Here is a 17,760-nt window from a genome sequence, read left to right on the forward strand (position 1 = left end):
GTGCAGGAGTCCCGGGTTTGATTCCCGGCCAGGGCACATAAGAGAAGCGCCCATCTGCTTCTCCACCCCTCCCCCTCTCCTTCCTCTCTCTCTCTCTTCCCCTCCCGCAGCCAAGGCTCCATTGGAGCAAAGTTGGCCCGGGCACTGGGGATGGCTCCATGGCCTCTGCCTCAGGCGCTAGAGTGGCTCTGGTTGCAACAGAGCGATGCCCTGGATGAGCAGAGCATTGCCACCTGGTGGGCGTGCCAGGTGGATCCCGGTCGGGCGCATGCAGGAGTCTGTCTGACTGCCTCTCCGTTTCTGGCTTTGGGAAAAAAAAAAAAAAAAGACATCAGGTAACAGACGCCTACACACCATTTCCCTGGGCCTTGTAGCACCAATGTCTGTGCTTTCTTTCCTAGGTCTTCTACTGCAGCAACTACAAAGCAGGCACAGAACTGTAGGCAGAAGGTCATACTTGCCTATTCCAGGAATATTTTATAGCATAAAGTCTAATTTTCTAAGAATAAAATCTTTATACTCTGACTTCTAATGTTCTTTAAGGGACAGGAAGACTGGCTTATTTACCTAGTAATCAATTGTTGAAGGACAACAACATCCTCAATTTGTTGGAGCTGTCATCTGTGAAGGGCCACTGGTAGAATATTTGAACCAAACTGATATTCCCCCTCAAGGAATTAAAAATTACATTGCCAGAACCACACTTTAATGAAATCTAAATGACATTTTAGGTATTGATGCAAAAAAGGCTGTAAAACCACTGAACAACGGACTTGGTGAATTGGATTATAATACTATCTTGTCACTCACTACTAAGGTTTTCATTTCCAAACCTGTAAAAGAACTTAAAAGGTAATTTTTACCTGTGATTTCCAAATTTTGGTGAAAAAATAAGATCCTGAGTTTTCTGTAATTGCAACCCCAACTTAACTCTGCTTGTCCTTTAATTTGGGGATCCACATTAATCAAACAATGGTTGTAAATATGCATGCAATACTGCCACCCAGTGACCTAACTCAAGAAAGGAATGGCCTAACCAGGCGGTGGCACAGAGGATAGAGCGTCGAACTGGGATGTGGAGGACCCAGGTTCGAGACCGCGAAGTCGCCAGCTTGAGCATGGGTTCATCTGGTCTGAGCAAAAAAAACCCCAAAAAACAAAAAAACCTCACCAGCTTGGACCCAAAGTCGCTGGCTTGAGTAAGGTGTTACTCCGTCTGCTGAAGGCCCGCGGTCAAGGCACATATGAGAAAGCTATCAATGAACAACTAAGGTGTCGTAACAAAAAACTGATGATTGATGCTTCTCATCTCTCTCCGTTCCAGTTGGTCTGTCCCTATCTATCCCTCTCTCTCTCTGTCCCTGTAAAAAAAAAAAAAAAAAAAAAAAAAAAAAAAAAAGGAATGGTCATGTAATTGAACATCATGAAATGTTCCTATTCCTTATTTTAAAGGTACCAAACCTATTAAACAAAACAAAATAAGATTAGCCTGACCTGCGGTGGCGCAGTGAATAAAGTGTCGGCCTGGAACACTGAGGTCGCAGGTTCGAAACCCTGGGCTTGCCTGGTCAAGGCACATATGGGAGTTGATGCTTCCTGCTCCTCCCCCTTCTCTCTCTCTTCTTTTCCTCTCTCTCTCCTCTCTGAAAATTACATTAATAAAAGTCCTTTAAAAAATTTACAAAATATATAAGATTGACCTCTGTATACTATTTTCAATATTTTTGAAGACTCAGTCACCACTGCCATCTGAATACTGGCAATCTAACACCATTACCAATCTGTTGATCGACAAGAGTAGTACACTGCTAAAAAGAGTGGAACGCAGTCTAAGGGTTTTAGAATGGCAAAACATAGTATGCCTGTTTTGCAAATAGCTATTCTATTATGAAACTTTAATCTAACATAATCATCTCTTCAGGATATATTTAAGACCCTCACTGATATGCTACTTCAAATACAATTTAGAGGAAATCAAAGAAGTGGCTATTACTTAAATACAAAAAGACAGTATCTCAAAAAGTCCAAAACACGAAATTTTATTGAAAACAATAAAATACAGAAACAGCAGATTCTCATTTAAAGTAAAACTGACATTTCCCAGAACTTTCCTAGTACCGCACCATTCTGGTCACTATTAAAAAACAAAACAGCCCTGGCCGGTTGGCTCAGCGGTAGAGCGTCGGCCTAGCGTGCGGAGGACCCGGGTTCGATTCCCGGCCAGGGCACACAGGAGAAGCGCCCATTTGCTTCTCCACCCCTCCACCGCGCTTTCCTCTCTGTCTCTCTCTTCCCCTCCCGCAGCCAAGGCTCCATTGGAGCAAAGATGGCCCGGGCGCTGGGGATGGCTCTGTGGCCTCTGCCCCAGGCGCTAAAGTGGCTCTGGTCGCAACATGGCGACGCCCAGGATGGGCAGAGCATCGCCCCCCTGGTGGGCAGAGCGTTGCCCCTGGTGGGCAAGCCGGGTGGATCCCGGTCGAGCGCATGCGGGAGTCTGTCTGACTGTCTCTCCCCGTTTCCAGCTTCACAAAAAAAAAAAAAAAAAAAAAAAAAAAAAAAACAGAGTCCCAATTCCAAAATAATTAGCAAACTGGTAAACATTCTTCTCACGGTTCTAGTTATTTTTCTAAATTTTACATTTGCACCTTTTCAAGAATGAAGGTTTTTGTAAATTTTAACTGATTAACATTTGTGAGAACTGGACTTACTTTCTTCATATTTATTTTTTTTAAAAACACCCACACACCCTACTCAAACTAAGAGAAAATATACATTTGTTCATTAAAGCGCACCTGCTTTAGATAATTTTTTCTCTTCACACATTAGCATAGAAAGCCAATGTTTGATCCATGCTGAAAATCTATACAAAACGAAAAGACCTGCTATTCCAGGGAAACCTTAAGGCAAAAGCAAAAGCCTTATGCTACAGAAGAAAAACAGAGCAGAGGCATGGGGACTGTGAAGTCGGCTCAGATGAATAAGCACCACAAGGATGAAGACAATTTTTGTACAAACATATGCAAGAAGTTTTAAAAGGTGCATTCAACATCCATTTTCCTGCAGAAATAATTGTCATGTCAGACAGCTTAACTCCTGAAACAAGTTAAGATTTTAACAGAATCTTAATTCTCTCCTATATTTACCAATGGAATCAGAGCATTGCTTGGGGGCTCTTCTTTCCCCCTTGTCATCACACAGACCTTTGATCAGAGGCCTGCCCAACAATTCCTATAGTAGACAGTCAGTGTGTTTGGGTGCTTCTTGGGAAAGCTGTCACCTACGCTTCTACCCTAACACTGGGACTAACTCCATATTCCAAGCAGTCATTCGTGTTTTTGGGTTGTACTAGAAAAAAATTTTTAGCATGAAGATTTCTTTAAGGCTACAAACTTTGCAAGTTGGTCCCATTAAACAATGACCTAAAGGCAGGAATTTTTCAAATGGCATGAAATCAAACATTTGCACATTTCAACAGAATACAGTTTACATTCATCTCTAAATCTGAGATTAAGAAACTATTAGCTGGTTTCCAACTGGTTTAAATACTGGTTTGAAGTGTGAATAATTTTACTGTGTAGACATTAAATATATTGTTTAAATATTAAACATTAAATCTTTTCCTGACCATCCAGAAAGAGAAAGCAGAAGCAAAAGGCAAGAGAAGAAACAGTCCAATAAACAGACTTGTGACTTCTAAGCCATCTGTAACAAGGGGTGGGATTTCAGCATGTTCCAAAAAATGCCAGGGAGCTAGGTTCCTAAAAAGTTACCTCTATACTTGGCATAAATCACTTTGTTTTACACAATGTATCCAATTCCTACAAAGGGGGAAGAAACCCAGAAAACAAAAAGAAATGGGGTGGTCTCCTATTGTGAAGGGCCAGCATTAACACTATTACACTCATTTAATAAATTATAGTGAATATTCTGTAGCATTAAAGGAACTGTCATTTCACTTTGCACTACCAAGTCCTTGCCACACAGAAGAGTTCTTCCTGAGAAATAAAAATAGTCAATCCTGGTTTTCCCCAAAGGACACCTTTGAGCTGGTTTAGGTCTGAAATATGAAGATTTCCTGCTAGCAGGAAGTTATTTTCTAACTTTTAGGCTACTGCACAATAGCTGAAGCACTAGGCAAATTGGCTATGTCAGTAAATCTCAACATCACCTGCCCATATGTTCCAGTATTCAGTCATTGTTTTCTAAATTAACATTAGAAACTTAACTTGCTAATACAGGTACAACCCTTTTTTTAACTACTGAAGTTACCAATGCTGGGCTTAGCTGACACAGCACTTCCTCGGGATTACTTAAGAGATGCTTCTCCCATAGCTTACTTACACGTGGGTTACCTCAAAATCTTTTCAATTATCACTCAAGGTTAATTAAGTTGTAAACATTACCGAATAGCTCAGCTTATCAATTATGCAAGGGACTCCAAGGAGCTACAATAGCACAAAACAAAAACCCTCAAAGGAAAAACCTTTTCTTTGTATTTTCATTGCATTTTCAGAGGCAAAGAGGTGAGCCAGGATGCTACTAGCTATTTAATCAATTTAGCTACATTGAATTGACTACTAATGTACACCTTTCAGAGCCTCTATTAGATTTAACAATAGGCTTAAGCTACTGCTTTCTTCCTTCCTCCCGATCATAGTCACCACTGTAAACAGAGCTCCTATCTACAGATGAAGTTGTGATCAAACTGTCAGGGCACAGTTGTAGTAGCAGTACCCTTCTTCTTAATGAATCTTTTCCAACTCAAGTGCCTGAATATTCTCCAAGTATCTGAATGATTTTAGACAATGTGACAGGTATTTAAGTCACCCTTACACACGTATTTACTACACTTGCCTTTGCAGACTGTAATCTCAAAATAATCCCTCAAACAGACAGCTTTTCCCTTGAGACAAACTTCCTTGACAAAAAACTAAATTTAAGAAATGGCTACCCAAAATGAGAGTTCCACCCCAAATCATAGGTGGAGATATTCTTACACCCGTTTCACAAAACTTTCAAGTCCCTATATGATATAAGTAGGCTCACAACTGAACACATGTGCCTTCTAAAATTGGACAACTTTAGTATTATAGAAACAGGTTTTTAGAGTTCCATCTCTTCTTCTGTGCAAGCAGTTGTCTCCAAACTACTGTAAATAGGCATCCCTGTTTGCCGAGGTTCCAAGAACAGTTCCGTTCTCCTAGGGAAGGCAGTACCCACAGCGGCATGCTTAGTTTGGCTCTCTCCTGTGTAGTTCTTAGCATTAGATGATGGCTTTGGCTTATCAGAAAGAAGTTCAGGGAGAGGTTTCCAGAGCACAAGCTCCATGGAAGGACGGCTCCTAAGACATAAAATATAGATTTTTATCAAGAATTTTAGAACGTGAAAATAAAAAATGTATGTTGAAAAGTTAATGTGTGCTATCTACTAAATAGAGTTAAATAAACACTGATGGCATCAAAATAAGAGATTAAGGATAATCCAAATTAATCTTTAGAAAGGACACTCAAATACATAAAGTTTTATAGTTCTGCAAGCATTTTTTTTTTGTTGCGTTTTTCTGAGGTTGGAAGCCCGGAGTCAATCAAGAAAGACTCCCGCATGCGCCTCACCGGGGTCACCCAGCATGCCCACCAGGGGGCGATGATCGGCCCCTCTGGGGCATTGCTCCACTGCAACTGGAGCCATTCTAGCGCCGACCTCAGCACCTCGGCCCACTTTGCTCCAATGGAGCCTTGGCTGCAGGAGGTGGGGAGGTATAGAGAGGAGAGGGGGAAGGGTGGAGAAGCAGATGGGCGCTTCTCCTGTGTGCCCTGGCCAGGAAACAAACCCAGGACTTCCATACACCGGGCCAAAGCTCTACTGCTGGGCCAACTGGCCCGGGCCTGAATGCATTTTTAACCAAACTAAATGGCTGTACTGATACTGTGATTAGAAGTAATATAAACAACCAATAGGAAAAAAAGAGGCCCTTAATTTAACATTGTAACTTTTTTAATAATATGATTAATATTAGCAGATGTGGGCTACTGTCTTGTCCTAACCTAGTGGTTGGCAAACTCATTAGTCAACAGAGTCAAATATCAGCAGTACAACAATTGAAATTTCTATTGAGAGCCAAATTTATTTATTTTTTTTTGTATTTTTCTGAAGTTGGAAACCAGGAGGCAGTCAGACAGACTCCCGCATGCACCTGACCAGAATCCACCCGGCATGCCCACCAGGGGACGATGCTCTGTTGTAACCACAGCAGAGGCCATAGAGCCATCCTAAGCGCCTGGGCCAACTTTGCTCCAATGGAGCCTTGGCTGCGGGAAGGGAAGAGAGAGGCAGAGAGGAAGGAGAGGGGGAGGGGTGGAGAAGCAGATGGGTGCTTCTCCTGTGTGCCCTGGCCAGGAATCAAACCCGGGACGGGACTCCTGCATGCCAGGCCGACGCTCTACCACTGAGCCAACCGGCCAGGGCCGAGAGGCAAATTTTTTAAACTATATAGGTAGGTCCATTCCTTATAGAGGTAGCGCCCGCACATGGTATTTTGTGGAAAAGCCACACTCAAGGGGCCAAGGAGCCGCATGTGGCTCGCAGGCCATGGTTTGCCGACCACTGTCCTAACCATTATAAATGAGAATGAAACACTGAACAAACACATTAAAAGTATCTCAAAAAAAAAAAAAAAGAATTATCTCAGTATGTCCTTTGCTTAGTATAGCTAGAAGTATGATGCTGCCTGGCCTGTGGGTGGATATATCATTGACCTGGAATGCTAAAGTCGCTGATTCAAAACCCTGGGCTTGGCCGGTCAAGGCACATACAAGCAAGCAAGCATGAACTACTCAAGTGAAGCAACTGTGGCCTGACCAGGTGGTGGCACAGTGGATAGAGCGTCGGACTGGGATGCGGACGACCCAGGTTCGAGACCCTGAGGTTACCAGCTTGAGCGCGGGCTCATCTGGTTTGAGCAAAGCTCACCAGCTTGGACCCAAGGTCGCTGGCCCAAGCAAGGGGTTACTCGGTCTGCTGTAGCCCCACAGTCAAGGCACATATGAGAAAGCAATCAATGAACAACTAAGGTGTCTCAACGAAAAGCTGATGACTGATGCTTCTCATCTCTCTCCATTCCTGTCTGTCTGTCCCTATCTATCCCTCTCTCTGACTCTCTGTCTCTGTAAAAAAATAAAAAAATAAAACCTTAAAAAAAAAAAAAAGTGAAGCAACTGTGAGTTGTTATGTCTTGCTCCAGTCATCCTCCTCTGTAAAATCAATAAATAAAATTAAAAAAAAAAAGTAGTATAATGCTTTTTGCAGTAAGCCAAAATAAATCAGATGCCTATGTCTGCCCCCAGCCCAGTCCTGCCCCAGTCACTAATGGTCTCAAGGTTTCTGGAGCTCAAAAGCAACTAAGCAAAATAAAACACAAACAATAAAGAATACCTCCAGAGGCTAGCTTCTGGAAAACTACCAAAAGCAGAAAGTGGTATGTTTAAGGCTGGAGGGCAATGTGACCTGCTTACTCTTGACTAAACTATTTACCCACCCCTAGGGCTAGGTAGTTAATTATAAGCTCAAACTAGGAAGCTAATGCAAAACCTCTGTAATCTAATATCAAGTAGCAGCTCTGAACCCACTGAGGCCAAAGGCAATACTGCCTTATCTTCCTAGCATCACTAGGACTGGTGTCCTAAGAGAATTTTTCAGATATCTGACAAGTACCCTCACTCACTAAGTATCAAGTCTTAACTAGGCAATACCTAAAATGGCACCTTATAACTTGCCTATAACTCATAATGAGGACTTGAGATCATCTAGGTTCAAGGAATAGGACTACAAGAATTATAGTGCTATCATTAGTTCTAATGTTAATGAACCCCAGGATGTTTGGCTTTTTAGGTTGTGTTGCTTTCCAGTTTCCTTTCTTGTCCTCCAACCAGACTTACTACTCACTACTACGAATGTGTTTGTTCTGCTCCCATTAGCTTTATTTTTATTTTTTAATTTTTGTGACAGAGAGAGTCAGAGAGAGGGACATGCAGGGACAAACAGACAGAAAGGGAAAGAGATGAGAAGCATCAATTCTTCGCTGCAGTATTTTAGTTGTTCATTGATTGCTTTCCCATATCTGCCTTGACCCAGGTGCTATGGCAGACTGAGTGACCCCTTGCTCGAGCCAGTGACCCTAGGCTCAAGCTGGTGAGCTTTGCTCAAACCAGATGAGCCTGAGCCCAAGCTGGCGACCCTGGGGTCTCGAACCCGGGTCCTCGGCATCCCAGTCCAATGCTCTATCCACTGCGCCTGGTCAGGCCCATTAGCTTTTTCTGTGCTTCCTCTCTGTTAATCCAGGAACCCAGAAAAATGAACTCATTAAACTGTGTCCTAAATTAAGGACAAAATGGTTATTAGAGCTAAAGACCTGAGGGGCTATAAACACTATGAAACAAGTACATGAGCACTGACTTGTAGCCTTTGTGGTAACTATTTTGATTGCTGGGAGACATATTCTGTTTATTTCCTGGGTTTTGACAGTTCTTGGATAACTGAAAAAGTCAGGTAAACAAAAGGTTTTAAAATGTGGATCCTGCCTGACCAGGAGGTGGTGTTGGACAGAATGTCAGTCTGGGATGCTGACAACCCAGTTAGAAACCCCAAGGTTGCTGGCTTGAGCATGGACTCACCAGCTCATGGGTGTGCCAGCTTGAGCATGGGATCATAGAATTGACGCCATGATGGCTGGCTTGAGCCCAAAGGTCGTGCCGGCTTGAGCCCAAGGTTGATGGCTTGAGCAAGGGATCACTGACTTGGCTGGAAGCCCCCAGTCAAGGTACATATGAGAAAGTAATCAATGAACAACTAAGCTGCTGCAACTATGGAGTTGATGTTTCTTAACTCTCTTCCTTCCTGTATGTCTGTCTCGCTCTAAGTAAAATAAAATGAAAGAGAAAAGACAGAGTTTATAGCATGTAGAAAGACTAAGTATTGTTTCAAGAAACTTAATTTAAATAAAAACAAATAAAATGTGGATCCTATTTTCTATCACAAGAATGTAAGAAAATGAGTTTTCTCTTGCCAAATCTCCCACTGCCAAATAGAATACAGTGCATTTCAGGACTTCAAAAGAATCCAGGGGCAAGGAGGCAAAGCAGCCACTTCTGCATGCCTCAGACACCTGCTTGCACAGCATTTTGCTCATCCTAATGAACTAAAAAGGTCTGTCTGCAACCTGGGCGAAATATAATACAAAACCCACTGTGCTAAAACAAGCAAACAAACAAACCAATACTTACTGTGCTTTCACTTGACTAGTAACCAGGAGATGAAGATAGCTAGAATAGAACAGGCAGTGTCTAGAGATGCTGGGTTTTCCCTCCAATATCATAATTAAATGAAAACTAGGAATCAAAACTTACATGGACTCAATCATTTTCTTTGTAAAGACTTCATCAAATTCCCTCTTCAAACCTGTTTTCATGGTGTCAGAAAGGACAAGACTAGGGAGATGGTTAATATTTCTGTCAGCTTCAACTTCTTCATCTTCGTCAATTATCCTAAATAAAGGCAGCAGAAGCAAAGAAAGAAAACTTTAGTCAAGCTATTATATAGTATAGTAATTGAACAAAATGTTTTTAAAAAAGGGTAAAAGCAATAGGTGCTACAGCAAAAGTTCCAAGTAAACTATGAGGCTACACATGAATGAAAAAAATATATAAAAAAGAGTTATTCGCCTGCCTGTGGTGGCGCAGTGGATAAAGCATGGACCTGAAATGCTGTGGTTGCTTGTTCAAAACCCTGGGCTTGCAGGGTCAAGGCACATATGACAAGCAACCAATAAACAACAAAAGTGAAGTAACTATGAGTTGATGCTTTTTGATTCCCCCTACCCTCCTGTCTCTGTAGAATCAATAAATACAAATCTTAAAAAAAAAAAGTTATTCAACATTTCATCTAACAAAAGTTTCCCATTAGGTGCAATAAAATTTGAATAATGTGTTCTTGAAAACTCTCATAAACCAAAAATTATATTCAGAGACATTAAGTGAAAATATTCTGTACAGTTCTATGAGAACTTACTTTAATATTTAATGTGTACAAGTGAAGTTTCCTTATTTTTAGTCTCTCTGAGAGGTATCAAATGATGAATTAGAGACTATCTTAAAAGAGTAGAAACATGACATAGGAATAACACGCAGTCCACTATACAAGCTGCCCATTTACCTGTCCTCAATTTCCTGAAGCTTCCTTCTGGCAACTTCACACTGTGGTTCTCCAGTTGTCTGATCCATTTCTTCACAAATAACATCTAACATGCCAGGTGCAGAAAGGCCACTAGTGCATGGATTTACTCCATGACTCTCTATATCCTGATGTGCACAAAGAATCCAGTCATTAGGACCAGCACAGAGCCCTGCTTCAGTTAGCCTTTTCTTTCTTACTGGGCAACTGGAAAAAAAAATTTTTTTAAATGAAAATTCTGACTAATATAAATGAAATGTGTATCAACCCTATCTCTAACCAATTTCTTTTTTTTTTTTTTTTTCTTTTCATTTTTCTAAAGCTGGAAACAGGGAGAGACAGTCAGACAGACTCCCGCATGCGCCCGACCGGGATCCACCTGGCACGCCCACCAGGGGGCGAAGCTCTGCCCACCAGGGGGCAACGCCCTGCCCATACCAGAGCTACTCTAGCACCTGAGGCAGAGGCCACAGAGCCATCCCCAGCGCCCGGGCCATCTTTGCTCCAATGGAGCCTTGGCTGCGGGAGGGGAAGAAAGAGAAAGAGAGGAAAGCGCGGCGGAGGGGTGGAGAAGCAAATGAGCGCTTCTCCTGTGTGCCTTGGCTGGGAATCGAACCCGGGTCCTCCGCACGCTAGGCCGACGCTCTACCGCTGAGCCAACCGGCCAGGGCTAACCAATTTCTTATATGAAAAAACTAATAATTTTTGACAATGTGTGCTTATAAGATGGAAAATCACGCATTTTGTTTTCTGTCATTCTCACAGCCTCGTTGGGGTGCTTTCTTCTATTGCTCTCTGTAAAACTACCCTGTATCTGCAAGACTTTGCTTTTTTAAATTAGAAGTGTTCAGCCTGACCTGTGGTAGCACAATGGATAGTGTCGCCCTTGAATGCTAAGGTTGCTGGTTTGAAACCCTGGGCTTGCCTGATCAAGGTACATGTAAGAAGCAACTACTACAAGTTGAGGCTTCCCGCTGTTTCCCGCCCCCACTTTCTCCCTTTCTGCCTCTTTCTCCCTCTCCTAAAATCAATAAATAAAATCTTTAAAAAAAAAAAAATAATAAAAGTATTCAATGTGGGAACTTAAAAGTATTCTTATTTATTTGGCTCTAGATAAGTCAATTGGGAGTAAGGAAACTAAAAATCACAAAGCAGCAATTCAGCACCAATCATATTTTCTCACACTGCTGCAGCTATCAACCTGGTCATATGGGGAGGTGGTCTGCAGGCATTCTATATTCCCTTATGGCAAATATTTATATGCCTCATCAGGTCTGTTCCAAATACTACAGGTGCTAATGATATTGTTGATTTCTTGATCCTCTCCAAAATGTCATACTGTCATCTGACTCTGAGTTCTTGACTAACGGGGTATACTATTTTCCCACCTTCAAATATAAACTATCTTTACTTCCTAGAAAACTTTGTATTTTTCTGAAGCTGGAAACAGGGAGAGACAGACAGACTCCCGCATGACCCAACCGGGATCCACCCGGCACGCCCACCAGGGGCGACGCTCTGCCCACCAGGGGGCGATGCTCTGCCGCGACCAGAGCCACTCTAGCGCCTGGGGCAGAGGCCAAGGAGCCATCCCCAGCGCCCGGGCCATCTTTGCTCCAATGGAGCCTTGGCTGCAGGAGGGGAAGAGAGAGACAGAGAGGAAGGAGGGGGGGTTGGAGAAGCAAATGGGCACTTCTCCTATGTGCCCTGGCCGGGAATCGAACCCGGGTCCCCCGCACGCCAGGCCGACGGCTCTACTGCTGAGCCAGCCGGCCAGGGCAAAAACTTTGTATTTTATAGAGAACTTAAGAGTTAATTGAATTCAATTTATTTTGCAGATCTGGAAACTAAGATCTAAAAAAACTAAACTGCCACCTCCAAAGTGACATATCAGAGTTACATGTTGGGCATCAGACAGACCCCAAAACTCTTAAATACTAAACCTCTGTGCCATTTTCACTAAAACATCCAGCCTCCTTAGGAAAGTTCAACTATTCAAACTCTTACTACTATGAACAGGGATTTACAAGCACTATATGTCCAGTTTAGTTAAAATCTGTTTGAAGCAAGTTAAACAGACAACCAGACCAGTTCTATTTAAGTATTTAGATCAAAAGTACTTTATTGTACAGGCATCAGTAAGTGCAATCTCAAGACCAGAACACAACTCTGTAGCCATGAAAATTTACTGACCATCACAGCTTCTCATCCTCTAAAACTGAAGGTCAAAAGAAGTGGCACAGATTTCATAAGAAGTTTCTATTCCACATTAAGACTATAAAAATCAACAGTAAAGTCTCTGGTGTATGAAATCTGACAAGTAATAAAATACTCTCTTGAACCTAGAGTTTATAATTAGTTTTAATTCAAAAGAGAATAGCAAGAATATCTAGCTATACAAGAAATATTTCTGTAATGCCTGAATATTTTAAAGTCTGTGATGATTTGGAAAGCTGAAAGAAAAGTTAACATAAGAAACTAGCTAAGAAAAGCAGAATAAATCTAAAGGGAAGAGGTATTTTCCTAGTACATCTAACAATTCAACTAGTAAATGAAACTGAGTGTAAGTGCTGGGTTCTGATCTCTGATCTCCAACATGATTTGGACTAAATTATTTCATGTCTATAGGTCTATTTTGCAAACAATTAGAGATCAATGATGATAAAGTCCCAAGGAAAATGTACTATAAATGACTTCAAAGAACTGATAAGAGCTACGGAAGTGGCGGCTGGACAGCATACTTCTGGGTATTAAGACACCCAGGTGTCGAGTCCCTCATCCTCCCAGAGCCTCAATCTGTAAGTTACAGGTGATTAACTTTTAAAGTCAATAGTTTTTATACTTCAGACTTTTTATTTTTAACATAGAAATCCTTTATTCAATAATCTCTTATAGGAAACCTCAAAAGATAAAAGCAAAGAGGTCCCTGTGTACCCACAGCAATCCCAAGGCAATAAAGAACATAAAGAATGCCTGGACCAGTGGCTTTCAAACTAAGGCAACTTTGAAATCTACTGTCTTATTAGCCTATATATCAACAAGGTTAGAAAAGCCAAGGTTTCTGTAGGCCGAATAAATCATACTTAAAGTCAAAGATAAATGACATATTTGGGGATAATATTTATAACACATTAATAAACTGCTGATTTCTTAACGAAGTATTATTATCAATAAATAAGAAAAAGACCAATAAGCCAATAAAAAGTTTGCAAAAACATCGACAGTTCACACAAAATTAAATACATGGCTTAAAAGGCTGATGTAATTTCTTTTAAGTATGAAATCCTATGCTCATAAAAGTACAAACATACACTTTAAAGAATAATTGCAAAACCAGTATCCATGAAAATAACATTCAAGATAGACTGCCACTATCCCAAAATGGTACTCTATTCGCTCTTCCCTACAGGTATAAACACTACCTTTTATGGTAATTACTTTCTTTTAAAAAATAATACATTATTACACATACTACATGCATCCTTAATATTTTGTTTTGCCTGCTTCTGAACCTTGTATTTAGGGAATTATACATTCTTGCGATATTTCTTTTGCTCATAATATACTCACAAGATACATACTGTTGATAAGCGTAGTAGGTTTTTTTTCTTGTTTGCTGAATACAATCCCATTTTATGGAATTGGTAATTTAGTTTACCCATTTTAAAACTGAGGGGCCCTGGCCGGTTGGCTCAGCGGTAGAGCGTCGGCCTAGCGTGCGGAGGACCCGGGTTCGATTCCGGCCAGGGCACACAGGAGAAGCGCCCATTTGCTTCTCCACCCCTCCGCCGCGCTTTCCTCTCTGTCTCTCTCCTCCCCTCCCGCAGCTGAGGCTCCACTGGAGCAAAGATGGCCCGGGCGCTGGGGATGGCTCCTTGGCCTCTGCCTCAGGCGCTAGAGTGGCTCTGGTCGCAACATGGCGATGCCCAGGATGGGCAGAGCGTCGCCCCTGGTGGGCGTGCCGGGTGGATCCCGGTCGGGCGCATGCGGGAGTCTGTCTGACTGTCTCTCCCTGTTTCCAGCTTCAGAAAAATGGAAAAAAAAAAAAAAAACAAAAAAAAACTGAGGGACATTTGGATTGTTTCAGTTTTGAGCTATTATATCCAGTTTTGAGCTATTATATAAGCAAGGATGCTATGAACTTTCTTGTAGGTATTTCCTGATCAGGAGGGGAACTGGTGGGTTAAAAGGTACATGTACCTTTGACTTACTGATAATGCCAACCTGTTTCCCAAAGTGCTGTAAACCAATTTATATTCTCATCCATAGTGTTCTTGGTGCTCCATGACCACTGCAATATCATTTTGGCTTTAATATGCACCTCCCTAATATGCACCTCTTTTCATTTTGCTGGTCACTTGAATATCTTTTTTGGAAAATTCCTTCACTCATTTCTTTTTTTCACAGACTGCCTATATATGAGATTCAATTTTTTGCCTATCAGATCAAAAAGCCTAAAAATAGCCCTGGCCTGTTGGTTCAGTGGTAGACCGTCTGCCCCGCATGTTGATGTCCATATTCAATTCCCGGTCAGGGCAGACAGGAGAAGCGACCATCTGCTTCTCCACCCCTTCTCCTACTCTTTCCCCTCCCACAGCCATGGCTGTGAAGCGCATAGGCCCGAGGCACTGAAGATGGTTCAGGCACTAAAAATAGCTCAATTGGGAGCATGGACACAGATGGGCAGAACATCAGCCTCAGACAGACCAGGATGGATCTCGGTCCAGGCACACTTGGGAGTCTATCTCCCCTTCTTTCACTTGGAAGAGAAGGGAAAAAAAAGCAAAAAAGAAACAACCCCAAAACCTGAAAATACAGATCTGGTGAGAAGATGGAAAAACAGGAACTCTCACTGCTAAAAGGAATATAAATTGGCAACAACTCCCATTCAAAATTTAAAATGCATACACTTTAAGACCTAGCAACTCCCCATCTAGGAATTCATCTACTTGCAAATATATACAAAGAACTTATAAGGAATGGTCACTGTAGATTTGTCAGTAATACAAACGATTAGAAATAACTTAGAATCTATCAACAGGAAACTGATCATCTATCCCTAGCTTTACAATAGGATTCAACTGTTGAAAAAGAAATCCGGTAGAATTCTACATGCCTACACGCAACAAGCTACAGGACAGTAAAACGAACAGATTAACGTGTTGCACAGTGTGAACAAGATCTCACAAATGAAGATATATACAGCGGTAAGCTTGTCAGTTTTTAAATTACCTTCCACAGGAGCTATAGGAAACAAGCAACAGGGGTTGCTTCCAGAGAGAACTGTGAGCACGGAAAGTAAGCCTTTATTCAATTATGCCTCCGTTTACACACTTGGCATTCTTTTACTTTGTGCACGGAACATTCACACGGCTCAAAATTCAAACCGGACAATCTGTGATGGAGTGAAGTCCCCCAGCTCCGCCAGACACCCAGTTACTTTCTCTAAAAGGCACCCAATTTTGTCGGTTCCTGTGCCCCCTTTCAGAGACATCTCATGTTTCCTCTGTTCACTTAAAACGAACAACTGAGGGTATAAAACAGGGTAAATTAATGACCGTTCAGTGAATAAATGGCACCTGAAACTTACTCATCATCGTCCTGCTCTAGCTTGTGTTTCTTTTTACAGGACACGGAAACACTGTTGAAACAAAAAGAAATCGGTCAACTAAGACATGCACTGAGCTGCGCTTTCAGCACCCCTCTTTCTTGCTCCAATATGCTTCCTACCCAGAGGTCCCCCAGCCGCCGCTTCCCTGCCGAGGGGGGTGAACAGACAGGTCACAAAGTCATTCAAGTAACATTTACCGAGGTTCTGACTAACTGGAGACTGAAATCTCAACGTGCTACCCTGTCACGGTCATGGGAGACGAATTCAGGGAGAACCCACGCAGAGAAAACGTATTCGGGGCAGGCTCCGATATCAGCACTTGACTCCCAAGCTCTCGAGGACCCGTTTCTGTCCCCTTTTGCTGAAAAGCTAAAAGTTGTTCCCATCGGCAGTCTCGCCGTGCCTGCAAGAGGAGTGAGTCGTGTCCTCGCCGCGGGGACAACCAGGCTCCAGTCGGCCCGGGTTCCGATCCTACGCGGCTCGGGTTGAGCTGGGGAAAGTCTCCTCACTTCCCAGAGGAGCAGGCGGGCCGAGGTCCCGACGGGACTCCCGGGTTGTGCGACCTCCCGCGACTTAATCAGTTTCCTCATCTATAAACTGAGGGTGAGAAGCCCCCCGCGGAGGGTTCCGACGAGGGAGCGCCCTCCCCTCGCCCGTCCTCACCGTCCGCGCGCAGCGCTCCCGTCAGGGCTGCGCGGGGAAACACAGGGTCCCGGCCGCGGGGCCAGCTCTGCACCGTCCGCCCCCAGCGGGAAGGCCTGGTCGGAGAAGGCCGGCGGAGGCTGCAGCAAGTCCGAGCCGCCGCTCAGAGGGAGGCCGCTGAAGGGCCGACCGAGAGCGGCCATGGCCGGGCAAACGAGGGGGCTGCGGCCGCGGTCCCGGCCGCCTGCGTCCGGGGGCCCCGCAGCTGCGGCCACAGCGATTGCCGAGAGATGCCCGCCTCAGAGCCCGCTCTTGACCTCACGTCACGCCTTCTAGAACCCTCCACCCCGGACCGCCCAGGGGCACGTCGGGATTTGTTGTGTATGGCGAAAAATTGCCGCAAGGAATGTCGGGAGTTGTGGTCCTTCAAGACTACAAACAAGATGGCTACCTTGGTTTAGTCGGCTAAAGTTTGAGGATGGCTCTGACATTGGTTGGAATCCTCACTCTGCAAGGTCTCTGTACGTCAGTTTTCTCAGTAGTAAGGCCCAATAATAAGAGTATCTACCTTCATAGGGTTTATGGGAGAAGTAAATGAATTAAACATATAGAATGATTGGAGCCTGACCTGTGGTGGTGCAGTGCATGAAGTATCCACCTGGAACACAGGTCGCAGGTACCAAACCCTGGGGCACATATAAAAGCAACTATGAGTTGATGCTTCCTGCTCCTCCAAGCCCCTGCCTTTCTTTCTCTCTCTCCTTTCTCTAAAATCAATAAATAAAACTTAAAAAAAAAAAAAGGCCACTAAGACTATTGAATTAAATATAAAGTTAAATATAGCATTAAGCTTAAAACACTTCTAGGCACATGCTAGAGATTCTTCATTAAATATCAGCTATTAATTCCTTTCATGTTTTAATATAAATGAAGTGGGTGATGCCTTATAGGGAACAGCAGGAAGGGTCAGTAAACACCTCAGAGCTGGGGCATTCAGAGACATAGGCTTACCAGAGGGGCTAGCAGAGTTGGTCAACCCCAAACACTGATTATGTCCAGTTTATTTCTTCTCAGGAAATGGCACCATCATCCACTTTGATTGATTTTAGGGCGAGAGGAAAGGAGAGGGAGAGAGAGAGAAAAAGAGAAACATCAATCTGTTCCTATATGTGCTCCACCTGGTAATCAAACCTGCAACCTTTGAGTATCCGAACCATGTTCTAACCAACTGAGATATCCTGCCAGGTCCCTCATCCACTTTGAGTTGCTTGTTCCAACGTTAG

At 43.1% G+C, this 17,760-nt stretch overlaps 1 protein-coding gene across 2 annotated transcripts; it reads right to left on the bottom strand.

Moving 5' to 3' along the window:
* Window positions 1-319: 319 nt before the first annotated feature.
* On the bottom strand, window positions 320-16,814 carry CCDC117 (coiled-coil domain containing 117). Of its 2 annotated transcripts, XM_066260235.1 has the most exons (6): window positions 16,499-16,814; window positions 15,815-15,865; window positions 10,207-10,431; window positions 9,402-9,539; window positions 1,495-1,643; window positions 320-1,361 (listed from the first exon to the last, which is right to left on the bottom strand). In XM_066260235.1, exons 1-6 carry the CDS (start codon window positions 16,678-16,680, stop codon window positions 1,336-1,338), a joined length of 771 nt encoding a protein of 256 aa, XP_066116332.1. In that variant the 5' UTR covers window positions 16,681-16,814; the 3' UTR covers window positions 320-1,335. The 2 variants fall into 2 exon arrangements, with proteins under 2 accessions (XP_066116332.1, XP_066116331.1); XM_066260234.1 differs by lacking the exons at window positions 320-1,361; window positions 1,495-1,643 and adding an exon at window positions 2,024-5,341.
* Between the last annotated feature and the right edge of the window lie 946 nt (window positions 16,815-17,760).

The sequence above is a fragment of the Saccopteryx bilineata genome, chromosome 2 (assembly GCF_036850765.1).
Source record: "Saccopteryx bilineata isolate mSacBil1 chromosome 2, mSacBil1_pri_phased_curated, whole genome shotgun sequence".
NCBI classification, from domain to species: Eukaryota; Metazoa; Chordata; class Mammalia; order Chiroptera; family Emballonuridae; genus Saccopteryx; species Saccopteryx bilineata.